Source organism: Benincasa hispida, chromosome 12 (genome assembly GCF_009727055.1).
Source record: "Benincasa hispida cultivar B227 chromosome 12, ASM972705v1, whole genome shotgun sequence".
NCBI lineage: Eukaryota > Viridiplantae > Streptophyta > Magnoliopsida > Cucurbitales > Cucurbitaceae > Benincasa > Benincasa hispida.
In genome coordinates, this window is record NC_052360.1 from 33,473,524 (window position 1) to 33,487,994 (window position 14,471).

The following is a 14,471-nucleotide window of genomic DNA, read 5'->3' on the forward strand; positions in this document are numbered from 1 at the left end:
CTCTCCCATACCCACACTCCAAAAAAAGTTGATCCCGAGATTCTATACCTCCCACACACAGAAGACACCCCCCTCTGACAACACGCCCCATCTTCTTAACCAATCTCCCGTACCTAACCTATCTCTCACGGCTAACCAAGCACAGAAGAAGTGACGCGGACCCCATGCTCACAAAATACTAGCCTAAGACACCCTAGGACGATGAGGACACAAATTCTCCCAAGCATTACTGATAGAGAACTGACCACTAGTACTCGACTCCCAAACCCAATAATCCTCTCCTCTCACCCTAGGCCTTACTGCCTGAATAAAACCCCAGATCTCAAGCAAATCTCATGACATTATAGGTCACCTCCAACCTCCCTCATTATCTAAGAACTCCGATAACCGGGCCTCCAAATTACTCCCTGCATCATAAACCATCGTAGACCCATATAAATCCAAAATTGCACCCCCTGGCAACCAAGGATCCCACCAAATAAAACAAGACCGTCCATCACCGACCATCAAACGAACCAGATGCTTGAATCTATCTCTACAGTGCAAGATAGCCCTCAAGCACCAAGACCTCCCAACCTCACTCCGAACAGCCCACAAAGACCGCCCCCGCAAAACATATGCCTCTACCCACACCACCCGTAATGAATCCGATTTAATTAAGAGAAGCTAGAGCAACTTCATAATAGCAGCCTGATTCCATGAAGCCACATGTTTCACACCCAAACCCTCCTCTCCCAACGACAAGCACACATCATCTCACGCCACTCGTGCACCACCACGACTCACCACACTTCCCCTCCATAAATAACTATGTAATAGACGATCAACCTCATGAGTTACACACGCAGGCAACACGAAGATGCTACACCAAAACACCTGTAAAACAGACATAACCAGCTGCAACCTCCCAGCAAAAAAGAGAGACCGCGCCGCCCAGCTTCTAATACGCTAATTAAGATTTTTTTTTTTTTGAAATAGGATTTCATGGAGATAAGTATACACTAATTAAGTTTTTTTTTAGGCAAGATTTTGGTAGTTAAAAAACACATTTGGTCCCTAACTTTTATGAAAATAATTATTTAGTCACAAAATATTAATTTGTAACAATTTAGTCAATATATCACATTAAACTAATTTAACTAGCATAAAGTTTGTGTCATCAATCTCATAATCAGATATTTGACTTTCCACCTCATATTAAACTCAAAAAAGAAAAAAAAATATTAATATATGGGTTACCGTTTAATATTTCTTAAATAGGTAGATCGGATTAAATTGTTAAGTGATTAAAGTTGAGGAACTAAAAATATTATTTTAATGAAATTTCCTTTTTTTTTTTTTTTTTTTAAAAAAAAAACAAACTTACCAAACCAAAAAAAGCCAGAGCATGACCAAGTAAGTCAGTTTACATGAAGAAATGGGGGAAAAAAAATAAAGAAAGAAAAAAAGAAAGAAATAGATTTTTCCTTTTTTTAAAAAAGGAATGGTATTAATGTCTTAAGAGTAAATGGAAAGAAAAAACAAAATCTAAAATGGGTATTCCAATTCTTCCATTAGTAAGAGTATGTTGAATGTCCCCTGTTTTCATCTTCTTCCTCACAAGAACTCCCCTGTTTTCCAGTTCCTCTGTTTTCTTCTGTTTGTTGTTTGAACTTTGAAATGGGGAAGAGAAGAATAATGGAGATTTTGATAATCGGGTTTATGATGGGATTTGGAAATGGGGAAAGAGATTGCGATTTGTATAATGGGAAATGGGAATTGGATTATTCATATCCACTGTATAATTCATCGGAATGTCCATTCATAAGGAAGGAATATGATTGTATCAAATATGGCCGTCCAGATCGCCTTTATCTTCACTTCCGATGGCAGCCTTTTCACTGTGATGTCCCCAGGTTCTCTCTCTCTCTCTCTCTAGAATTTCAAATTTTGTTGGGCGTATTTTTGTCATTAAAAGTGTTGTTTTTAGTTTTCAAAAAACAATTAATATTTTAGTTTATGATTTTTATTTTTTAGTGATTTAAACCTTGCTTGTAGCTTGGACTTCATCTAATTTTATACTCCTATTTTTCTTATACACTAAAAATAAAAATAATTCAATTTATTTAAAAAAATTGACACATGACACATTATTATTGGGTGCAGTTTTAAAGTGCGGTTGGAACTACAATATGTAAAATTTTGTATATTCATTTTAAAATTTGAAAATTTTATTTTCTTTCGTGAAATTATGATTAATAGATAAACTAATGTGATGAGATTTTTCATAGTATTGATTAATTTTTTTATAAATTTGATAGGTTTAAATAATTCTTGTTTATATAAAAGAGTTGAGAAAAGTTGGAGAATCTTAAAACTTTATTTTGATTATTACTTGCAAGTCTTAACTAAATATATATTTGGAATTATTATATTCACATGTCATAACATGATTTTCATAAAAGAAAAGAGAGAATAGGTTTAAATAATTCTTGCTCATAAAATAAAGGTTTAAATAATTCTTTTAATAAAAAGGAAGTCATCCAATAATAGTAAACGATATTTTTAAAAAAAGTAATTGAGTTGTATATTATAATCAAATTCAATTTTTTTTTTCTTTTAAGAAATAATCAATTAATAATATTACATTGACTATTATTAAATGGCCCTCTTTTTTCATATGTGGATCATAAAAGTTATATCGGTGCGGTGTCGTTTAAGGTTTTTGAAATAATTTGTCCATTTTTGTAGCTCACGAGATTTTTCTTTAATTCCTAATTTTTTCCCCCTTTTCTTTTGGGTAAATGACAACACCACAATTTAAGTATCATTTGATAATAATCCTTTCTTTATTATTACTTTTTTAAAAAAATTTAATTACTATTTTCTTTCGATTTTTTTAAGAAATATTTTTTTTAAAAAAAAAGGATTATATATGATTGGGTAGCATTTAGCAATTTTCTTCCACATCTTTAAAAACATCGATAAAACCATTTAAGTATATAATACGTTATAAATATTGAAAATTAATATAAAATGATATTTTGGAAATATTTTCATAAGAACTCACTTGTCTTTTTCTAAAAAATTATACATGAATGGGTGTGCATTTCAGTAATTTTTTTTTATTTATAAAATTATTTGAATGATTTAACTGTATTTATAAACACTTTCAATAACAGTTACCCTAATAAGAATTTAATCTTTCAGTTTTTTTAGTATCCTTAATCACAACACGTAATTAAATTAATTTCTAATACATCAGGATTGGTCCAACACTAAAATTAGAATTTTGAAACCTATTAAATACAAATTTAAAAGTTGAATATATATTTATTGAACATTTTTTTTTAAAAAAAGAAACTATTATATACATAAAAGTGGTGTTTGATAATTTTGTTTTAGTTTTCTCTCAATTCTTTAATATGGTTTTCACCCTTTTGAAAAGTATTTGAATTTTTAATCAAATTTTAAGGGAAAAAAACTAGTGTTTTTAGTTTTAAAAATTTAAAAATTTAACCTTAATTTCAAAAACACATTTTTATAAGAAGTAAAAAAAAAAACCTCTAAAAGTAGTATTTATGAATAAAATTTTAAGAAAACCACTTATTAGATATCTTTGAAAGATCAATCCATGAGACTTATGAAAACTACCGTTTTGAAAGTTCAAGACCTAAAAGTTATAGTAACATGAATGTAAACCGAAAAGGAAAAAGATGGGTTTCTTGTTTCTTTCGCTAAAAGAAGAAAAAAAAGGATGAATTATATATATATAGTATAATGATGTTAATGAGTAGTTTTGGAATGGTAAATAACACAGATTTAACGGAGAAGATTTGGTAGAGAGATTTAGGAAGAAGAAGATAATGTTTATTGGAGACTCAATAAGCATAAACCAATGGGAATCACTTATATGTTTGCTTCATGCTGCACTTCCTAATTCCACCATTGTTCAACAAGCCAATGACACCATTCGCACTATCAAATTCCAGGTTAGTGCTTTCAAATTTTAACAAAAACACATCTCTCTCTCTCTCTATATATATATATCTGTGTAATCATGGCTACAAACACAAAAGAGAACTAATAAGTAAAGTGCTTCTATATTCTTTTGACTTTGTGTGCATTCTTTTAATCTATTGTTGCTGTCATGATAGTTCTCCCATTTTAACTAGGGTTTGCTTTTTTATTATATATATATATATTGGAATTTTAGAGAGTATTGAGAGAAATTAAAGAGATGGAGAATGTTGGAGATTTTCTAAAATAAGCTTACAATATTATAACACAAAATATTAAATGCTCTAATGGTATGTATGTTTGTATATATATTACAGTAAAAATAAACAAGGAAAAAAAAAAAAAAAAGAAACATGGAAAATGAAAAATGAATGTGTGTGTATATAATATATACTTTTATGACTTGTTTGTAGAAAGTTGTAAATCTAAAATGTAAAAAATTTACATGAATTATACGCTTTTAAAATTAAATAACAAACTATGCTTATGCAAATTAAATAACAAAACAAAACATTTGTTTATGTTAAAGCTTGAAGGGTTATTTGTTTCGGTTATATTTCATCTCTACCAACAATATATTTCAAGCTAAGTGTTTGTGGTGATATAATTTTAGAGGGGCTATTTAACCCATCAGCATTTTAAGTCTGTGTTAAATAACTAAATTTCAATAGACTCAATTTCTATGGTAAACATTATTGAAGTTTACACATTTATTGAATAATTTGATTTTTTTATCTATTCCTATTTTTCACATTTATTAAGAAACTTCCTTTTACAACTCTGTATCCTAAACACAAACTTACTAACTCCAACCTATTAAGTATTATTCTTGTATAACAAGATTTAATTATTTAAGTAGTATGGTTGAAAATATGAATCTATCTTTTCTTAAAATAAAAAGAATTGAGAGTTATTGTCGATGGTGGCAAATAGGTCATTTCTCGACATCTTTAGCTTTGTGTATCATTGGGATATGGGGTTTTCCCAACACCTTGACACATAACGTCATGAGTGAGCATCAAGCTAGAGTCTCTTCAAATTGAAGAGAACGACCAATAATGATCGTCAGGAATTGGTTGAAGTCCCAATGCCGACGATTATATGTTGGTAGTGCTAATACTCCTGATAGTGTATAATTAGTGTCAGAAGTACTTGTATTTCTCGACACCCTTGTATTTACATGTGGGGATCGGAGACGATGGGTCTCTCCCGACAATTGTCCGGACAACATTTTAAACATTGGGAAAAGAATTTCCAACTTGTTTTGAGGTATCAACTGACAGTTTAGCGTGTCGGAAGATTTCCTTATAGTGAATAATAATATCGATATAAAATTTCAATTTATAGATATATCAACATTTAGAGATGTCCACGGGGTGGGGCAGGGCTGGAGATGACTTCCTTGTTCCCCATTTCATTCCTTGTCTCCATCAAATTCCCCATGGGTATTCATGGGGATTGAGTTTCTCGTGAGAAATTTTTTCCCATTTGATTTTTTTTAAAAAAAAAATTGATTAACATAAATCACTATTATGGAAAAGTTTTGATAAGTAATATTAAAGAGAAATTACTTAAAATTTTCAAGTTGAAGGAAATAATTATCTATCAAATTATTCATATACATAATCTAGATTTATTAGAATTCCAACATATCTTTTTTCTTTTATACTAATTCAAATATATTCATTATTTTGACTACAATAATCTTGGAGGTTAAATATAAATTTATATAATAATGGTACATAAATAACATTAAATCTTTATAATAAATATAAGAAAAAACCTAATGGAGTAGGGCAGGGGGACAGGGACAGAAAATGCATTCCCATCCCCATTTAGTTTTGAGAAAATTTTTTCCCCACTCCTTCCCTCATTTTCCACTTAAATGGAGAATCCTCGTCCCGTGTAGAGAAAATAGACATCTCTATCGACATCAATACTACCAGAGTGACCGATCCAAATTAAATGTACTAAGGAGTTAACGATAGTAAACCACATACTTCAAGGAGTGGTTAATCAAGTTAAAAGTTTAGGATGTAATTTGTAACAAAACCCATAAGGGGCAGTTCATGCAATTTCCCTTTAATTTTAGATATTAATTAGTATCTTATCTTATCTCCAAGACCAACAACCTATCTATATATGATGAGAAAGATTTTATTTAATTTTTCAGGAATATGGAACTTCATTGATGCTATTTCTAAGTCATTACTTGGTGGATATTGAAGAAGAAGAAGACATGGGAAGAGTTTTGAAGCTTGATTCAATGAAAAATGGAGATATATGGAAGGAAATGGATGTTTTGATCTTCAATACTTGGCTTTGGTGGTACCGCAAAGGACCTACTCAACCGTAAACCTCTCACTCTTTCCTTTAGGGTTTGCAAGCCAAAACCGAGTTAAAGTCGGTTCGGCATAGATAAATTTTCTCGGTTTCGATCAGTTCGGTTTAGTTTTTATTCGTCTCAACTCAATCTCTTTAACCTAATTATGACTTCTTTAAAAATATGTGTAGATGGGATTACATTCAAATTGGCAATGAAAGAGTGAAGGACATGGATAGAATGGAAGCTTTTAGGCATGGATTAAGAACATGGGCAAATTGGGTTGATTCAGAAGTTGATACAAACAAAACTAGAGTCTTCTTTCAAGGAATTTCTCCATCTCATTACAAGTACATATTTTCTTCTTGATCTTAACTTGTTTTTATGCTCTGCCTCTTCTTGCATCTAATGATTTTTTCCCCCCCATTCTCTTTTGTTTATTTGGTTAGTTTTCAAATAACATCCTCATTGATTAAAATTTACCATGTAGAAGTTAGGAATTTTTGGTTGCTAGGGTAAGCCAAAGAAATTGTTAACAAATTGTGACATGCATTTTTTGGATAAATGTATTCAGGAAGTTACCTTTTTCCCCTTAAGTTGACAATTATTTTTTTTTTTGAAATCACTTAAGTTAGTAGGAGGGTATTTTAGTCATTTTCATATACTATGACAATTTTTAATAGGGATTCATAATTAAACACTTGCAAAACATTACAAATGTTATTAAAACAAATACATTATTTTAAAATTTTTGAAAATGATTCTTATTATTATTTTTGGCTGACAGTGGCAATGAGTGGAATGAACCAGGAGTAAGAAATTGCTCAAAAGAAACAATCCCAATAAATGGGTCAACATACCCAGGTGGTTTGCCAGCAGCATCACTAACACTCCAACAAGTATTGAGTGAAATTTCAAAGCCAGTTCATTTACTTAACATAACAACTCTTTCTCAACTTAGAAAAGATGCACATCCAAGCTCTTACAATGGCTTCAAGGGAATGGATTGCACACATTGGTGCATTGCTGGCCTTCCTGATACTTGGAATCAACTTCTCTATGCAGCTCTCATTTCCAACACACACATATATACAAATTAAAAATTGTGTGTGATACTATTATTGATTTCTCAAAAAATAAAATCGTTATACAGGACGTTATTAGTCATTGGTTCTTTATCGATTCAAAACTTTTTAATGGAATAAGGTTATTATACATTATAGTTTTTCTTTCTTGGTAATCTTAAATGTGATTTCGGTTTTGGACCCTAATCTTGGTGTTTAATGTTGTCCATTAAGTTTTGGACCCTAACCTAGGGATTTCATGACATCGGAAACACAATTCAAAATCGTTAGAGATTTGGAGTTGACAATATTTTTTAAGGTTTGCTCTATGAAATGTTATTCATCTATCCTTTGAATTGTCATTCAAAATGTCCCTCAAATTTCTGATTCTGTTATAATATTTTCCTTATCTTGAAAATTCTGTGTGTTTATTTGTGAAAGATTCTTTCTTACTCAGTATTATTTTCTGCAAAAATTGGCCCATTCTCCTTTTCTACTATGCATATTTAAGAGGTTTTCATATGCTCTTTTTAGGGTTGGTATTTTTATAAGAAACATCAAGCCATTGTGATCTTGTGTTGGTGTCGAAAATATAAGTATGTCAATCCATGTGATCGTGAAACTTTTGTTATTGTAGATCATGAGTGATTCTCTAGATCTTATTGATTCATTCTACTATATTTTGAGAAGAGATTATTATACTTAGGGAGAGCCTGAGTTTTCCAAGTTAAGTGGTCTTCATTTGAATGTGGAAAGATAAAAGCTCTTGGTGAGAGGGAGTCTCACACTTAGGGGGAGCCTATGTTTCATTAAGAGGGATTCTTACACTCAGCATAGTCTAAGTGATGATTCTCGAAATTAAGTTATTCGTGTGTCACTGTAATTCCCGTTTATTTATAAATAAGTACAACATTGTAATCACTTTACTTTATATTAGTGAAATTATTTTTCCTAGGCACAAAACCCTCGAAACTGGATTACCAAACCCAGTGTTTTGTTCGTGCTTTATTTTTCTGTGTTTATCTCTGATGTTATGGAAATTAATGTAACATCGTGTGTAACAAGTTTTGTTGTGTGTTAGACAACTTTTATTTTAATTAGTATCAAAGAAGGTCACCATTACTTCTAGTGTTTTGGTTCGTATTTCTTCAAATAGAAGAAATCAAAGAAGGTAGATCTACCACACGTTCCCCAGTATTCGATGGAACAAATTATGCCTAATGGGAAACTCGTATGACTGCTTTCCTCGAATCCATTGATAGAAAAACTTGGAAAGCAGTGGTTACTGGTTAGTTTCATCCAGTTGTCACTAACCAAAATGGTATTAAGGTACCTAAGCCAAAAAACGATTGGACTAATGAAGAGGAGGGAGTTTCTGTGGAAAATTCTTGTGCCTTAAATGCAATCTTTAATTAGGTAGATAATAACATCTTTTGTCTCATCGATACCTGTATTTTGGCTAAAGAGGCTTGGGATATACAAGAAGTTGCTCAAGAAGAAACTTTAAAAGTGAATATGTCAAGAGTGCAACTTTTTAAGTTCGAAAGTTTGAAAATGTTTGAAGATGAAATGATTGTTAAATTTAAGGTTTGTTTATTTGATATAGTGAATGAATCCTTTGCTTTAGATGAGAATATATTAGAAGAGAAATTCATCAGAAAAATTATTAGATCTTTGCCAAAATGGTTTGGCCTGAAGATGACAAATATTGAAAAAGCACATGATATTACAACAATAAAGATTGGTGAATTCTTTGGGTCCTTTCTAACTTGTAAGATGACTTTTGATGGAAAACTTGACAAAACAAGCAAAGACATTATACTACTAGATATTACACTACTATTAGACTACTATCGTTTGTAAATGATCATTTTGAAGGTAAAATTGTAGAGTCGAAAGAATCTCTTACAGACTTAATATCTTTTCTATCTAAATAGTTTAACAAGTATTTGAAGTGCTTTGAATATAAATATGGGAATTATGTGCCTCGACATGTGGAAAAAAAATGAAAGTACATCTTCAAATTCATACATATCCCACAATTAGAAGAAGACGTTGATAAATCAGGCAATATTAGTCAAAATAAAGGAGAATCCTCTTGTTGTAGGAAATGTGAATGATATGATCCTTATCCATCTAAATGTCCAAATTACCTACAAAATAAGAGCTATGTGTTAACTTTATTTGATGAAGTTCTAGAGATAGTAGTGAATTTGAAGATGTCAAAGCCCTTGTCAGCCATATTACCGAGGGCAATCATTTATGCAAAAGTCATAAAAATGGATGTAGTGACATGTCACACCTTGCCCCAAGTTACCCTACTAAACTTCGGAGTGACGTGCCGACAATAGATCCCAAATAAACTAAAGATTCTATTATCAATCTTGTAAAAACTAAATATATTTTAGAAAACATGCGGTTAACAAAAACTTTCTTTGTACAAATTATTATAAATCTCGGCAGAGTTTGCTTTCAAATCAAATAAAACACACTTGAAAAGAAACTCTATAAACACTCCTAAATAATATATTTAAAAATCCAACACAATTACCAAGAGTACCTCATAGTACTCTTTTCAAAAATTAGATCAGAAATCAACAATCACAGCACAACTAGAACTAACAAAAAAAAAAAAAAAAAGTATAAACTTTCAATTTTCCAAACGACATAACATTGTCAAAATCATGTTAGTCACTTTCTTCATTATAAAATGAATGTTAATACTACATTTTCATATAATTGTCATGTAATTTATATACAATTGGTGGCATATCTCGACCTTGATAGACTTGTTGGAAACTCAAGCGTTGCCTTTGAAAAAGTTTAAAAGAGAAGTGAATTAATAGGCCTAGTGATTGGTGAGAGTTTATAGAAAATGATTTTTGAAGTAATATTAGCATAAACTACCATAAAGGTTTATTAGTAAACATTATTGAAACCCTTGCATGTAAAACCTTCGTGGTACTCGTACCAGATGGGCTTTAATTTTTCCAAAACTCATGAGTTAACAAAAATTTCCATTAGTTTAAACTTGAGTCAACAAAGTAATTTGGAACCATGCTTCTAAAATTTTTCCAATACTCTGTGTGCTTCTCCCTAAAAAAGTTAATACTTCTAATTCCCAACCCTACTTATTTAAAATCTTTTACTTGAACCGACGTCAAACTTAGTATACATAAAGACCCATAAATCTCTTAACCACTCAGAAGAAGAAATGCACAAGAATTTTGAACAAAAAAAGAAAGAAACCCATAAATTATGTTGAAGTTCTCCATTTTCCAAGCTCTTCTCAAAAGAAAAATGAGTTACCGTGTATGGGTATTCCGTTTTGATGTCTTTTGAGGTATGGTGTCATTGTCGCAAGTCATTCCTTTGCCCTAAAATTGTTAGCAACCTCCACTTACCACGGAACTCATTAAAAAGAGTCGGCTGTGGGCGTGAAGTGTTGCTAATGCGAAAAACTTTATCCGGTGGCTGTTGCTCATCGTCGGAACGGGGAGGTCTCACCTCTCGCTATTGACAGGAGGGTAAGAGAGAAGAGGAAAATGGAGGAGAATGGGAGAAAGAGAGAGAATCAGATAGATGAAGAGGGGAAGAGAAAACAAAATGGTAAGAAATAACCTCCTCAACTTTTTCACATTTCAAAACTTTCTTTTTTAAAACTTATTACAATAATTTTTCTCGGTCCATCTCCCTATCAAAATTGTTAGAATTAATGGTATGTGACCTTTCATGTAAAGTTGCATTGTTTAATGAATCAATGTCTTTTCATAATTAACCTCGACATAAGTATTTGAATGACCACAAATATTCTATTGATATGTCTTCACACAAGACTTTTGGCAAAACCTGATTAGTGTAAAAAACCAGCGGTTCGATCACTAGTAATTAAGTGATGAATTCTCTGGGCTATCTGAATGTAAAATTGCTGACATTTAATTTCTCTATAAATCTATTTATAAGACTCTTTGATGGGCTTCATGGGCTTGCGCTGGCTAGCCCATGGGTTTAGTTGGCCCATGAGTTTGAGCTTAGTTGAACCACGGGTTTAGTGGACCCATGGATTTGGGCCTAACCCTTGGGTCAAATTATTTGGATCTAGGTCTACTTTGGTATTTAGGCTTCATTAAGCCCAATTTTGGGCTCAATTAAACTTTTATCCAAATAATTATATTAGATTGGGCTAAATTAATCCTACTCGATTCAATGATCATGATGACGCCATGTGACATCACTAAAATTTGTCTTCAAATTCAATTTGGACATATGTCAACTCCTAATCGGTTTAAATTTACTGTTTTGGAATTTCATTATTAATTTAGTACACGACGTGACAGTTTGTGATTGATCCAAAATTTCTCATTCAATAAATGCCCATTTTCGAGATTTATGCATATATATATGGGTAGATGAATCTCGAAAAAAATATATAAAGTTGGAATCGAAATCCAAATATATATGTTCTTGAATTTGACCTCAATTGACGTGTTAGTCAAGCTATGAGTTTAGAACATAAGTTTAACTTGACTTTGGGATAAAATTCGGAATATTGCCAAATTTGCGAGAAATTTTGAGTTTTGTCCCAATTTAATTTGATTTTAGGGATAAAACTTAGAAATTTTGAGTTTAAAATAAAAGTTCAAGTTTCACCCCAATTTAATTTAATTTGGTGATAAAAACTTAAGATTTTGGTTTTAAGAAAGAAATTTGGAATATGGTCAAATTTCCAAAAAATTTTGAACTTCTGTCCCAGTTTAATTTGATTTTAGGGATGAAGCTCAGAAATTTTGAATTTAAAATAAAGGAATAAGTTTCATCCCCATTTTAATTTAATTTGGGGTTAAAATTCGATAAATAAAAAGGTTTGGTGCATGGTCAAAAGTTTTAGAAAATGAGTGACGAAAAAATAATCACAGATAAGATTTTGGGCTTAAAAAGAATTTTTTTAACCAAATAAAATCTAGATTTAACAAAATCTAAGATATGCAATTTCATCTCAGTCAATCAAAGGTAGAGAAAAAAAAACTTTCCCCTTCCTTTTTTTTCCCTTTTTTTTTCGATTCACCGAGTCGCCTCCAAGAGCCGACCAACCTGCCCTGCTGAGCTAAGTTGCGCGTGATAGCTTGAGTCGAGCCGAATCGCACGCGACAGCACCTGCATGATCGGGTGCTTTCGTCGTCCGCCCTGCTGAAGCACACAACCAATCTACTGAAGTCGCGCCTGCCATCCACTCGTCGAAGTCCATGCCTGCTCGTCCATTTGGCTGCCGCAAACGTTAAACACCATCGAAGCTATTTGGACCTTTCGACTGTCGCAAACGCTGGTCGCCGCACCCGTTCGTCGTTCGAGGCTCGTTGGGGATCGTCATTGTCGCTCGCCGGGCTTGCGCACATCGACGACTGAAGAAAAAAGAGGGGGCGCTGAAACCCTAGGGCGCGTGACCGACTCTCATAAGCTTTGTTTCGTAACTAAGAAAAATGAGGGGACTTGACATCAATCTTAGACGGTAGGTTTCCTTCTCTCATAAGCTTTTTTTCGTAACAATTTTTTTCTCTTTTTTTTGTGGAAACGTCCGATCGCATGACCGACTCTTTGTACACATAAGGAGGACCCCGACATGGTCTATTTATTGTATCCCTGTTCATGTTCGTGCTTCCTGATTATCATGGGGGGAGGGGGTGTAAAGGCTTACAATCCCCTCATTCGATTACCCTAGGGACTGTCTCTTATACACATCTAGATGTGTATAAGAGACAGGAGCTAAGTTGCGCGTGATAGCTTGAGTCGAGCCGAATCGCACGCGACAGCACCTGCATGATCGGGTGCTTTCGTCGTCCGCCCTGCTGAAGCACACGACCAATGTGCTGAAGTCGTGCCTGCCATCCGCTCGTTGAAGTTCATGCCTGCTCGTCCATTGGCTGCCGCAAACGTCGATCACCATCGAATCCATTTCGACCTTTCGGCTGTCGCAAACACTGGTCGCCGCACCCGTTCGTTGTTCGAGGCTCGTTGGGGATCGTTCCGCTCGCCGGGCTTGCGCACCTCGGTGACTGAAGAAAAAAGAGGGGGCGCTGAAACCCTAGGGCGCGTGACCGACTCTCATAAGCTTTGTTTCGTAACTAAGAAAAATGAGGAGACCCGACATCAATCTTAGAAGGTAGGTTTCCTTCTCTCATAAGCTTTGTTTCGTAACAATTTTTTTCTCTTTTTTTTGTGGAAACGTCCGATCGCATGACCGACTCTTTGTACACATAAGGAGGACCCCGACATGGTCTATATATTGTATCCCTGTTCATGTTCGTGCTTCCTGATTATCATGGGGGGAGGGGGTGTAAAGGCTTACAATCCCCTCATTCGATTACCCTGGTGCTTCCGTCGTCTGCCCTGCTGAAGCACACGACCAATGTGCTGAAGTCGTGCCTGCCATCCGCTCGTCGAAGTTCATGCCTGCTCGTCCATTTGGCTACCGCAAACGTCGATCACCATCGAAGCCATTTCGACCTTTCGGCTGTTGCAAACACTAGTCGCCGCATCCGTTCGTTGTTCGAGGCTCGTTGGGGATCGTCACCGCCGCTCGCCGGGCTTGCGCACCTCGGTGACTGAAGAAAAAAGAGGGGGCGCTAAAACCCTAGGGCGCGTGACCGACTCTCATAAGCTTTGTTTCGTAACTAAGAAAAATGAGGGGACTTGACATCAATCTTAGACGGTAGGTTTCCTTCTCTCATAAGCTTTTTTTCGTAACAATTGTTTTCTCTTTTTTTTGTAGAAACGTCCGATCGCATGACCGACTCTTTGTACACATAAGGAGGACCCCTACATGGTCTATTTATTGTATCCCTGTTCATGTTCGTGCTTCCTCATTATCATGGGGAGAGCGGGTGTAAAGGCTTACAATCCCCTCATTCGATTACCCTGAGGAAATCCAAAAAAGGTCTACCTTTGTAGCGTCGTTCGTGTATCACTATATCATCATGTGGGGGGGGGGGGGGCCAAAGGCTTACAACTTCTCTATTCGACAGCCGACAAGCACCTGCATGATCGGGTGCTTCCGTCGTCTGCCCTGCTGAAGCACATGACCAATCTGC

The 14,471-nt window shown here is 33.9% G+C and overlaps 1 protein-coding gene across 1 annotated transcript; it reads left to right on the forward strand.

The window, feature by feature from the left end:
* Positions 1-1,542: 1,542 nt before the first annotated feature.
* LOC120068247 (protein trichome birefringence-like 38) lies at positions 1,543-7,580 on the forward strand. Its single transcript, XM_039019959.1, has 5 exons — positions 1,543-1,895; positions 3,800-3,971; positions 6,173-6,351; positions 6,514-6,672; positions 7,110-7,580. The coding sequence occupies exons 1-5, from the start codon at positions 1,660-1,662 to the stop codon at positions 7,420-7,422; spliced, it is 1,059 nt and encodes a 352-aa protein (XP_038875887.1). The 5' UTR covers positions 1,543-1,659; the 3' UTR covers positions 7,423-7,580.
* Positions 7,581-14,471: the final 6,891 nt, after the last annotated feature.

Coding starts and splice junctions, on each gene's coding strand:
- LOC120068247 (XM_039019959.1), top strand. CDS start 1,660: ATGGGGAAGAGAAGAATAATGGAGATTTTGATAATCGGGTTTATGATG. Junction 1,896..3,799: donor TTTCACTGTGATGTCCCCAG/GTTCTCTCTCTC, acceptor TAAATAACACAG/ATTTAACGGAGAAGATTTGG. Junction 6,352..6,513: donor CGCAAAGGACCTACTCAACC/GTAAACCTCTCA, acceptor AAATATGTGTAG/ATGGGATTACATTCAAATTG.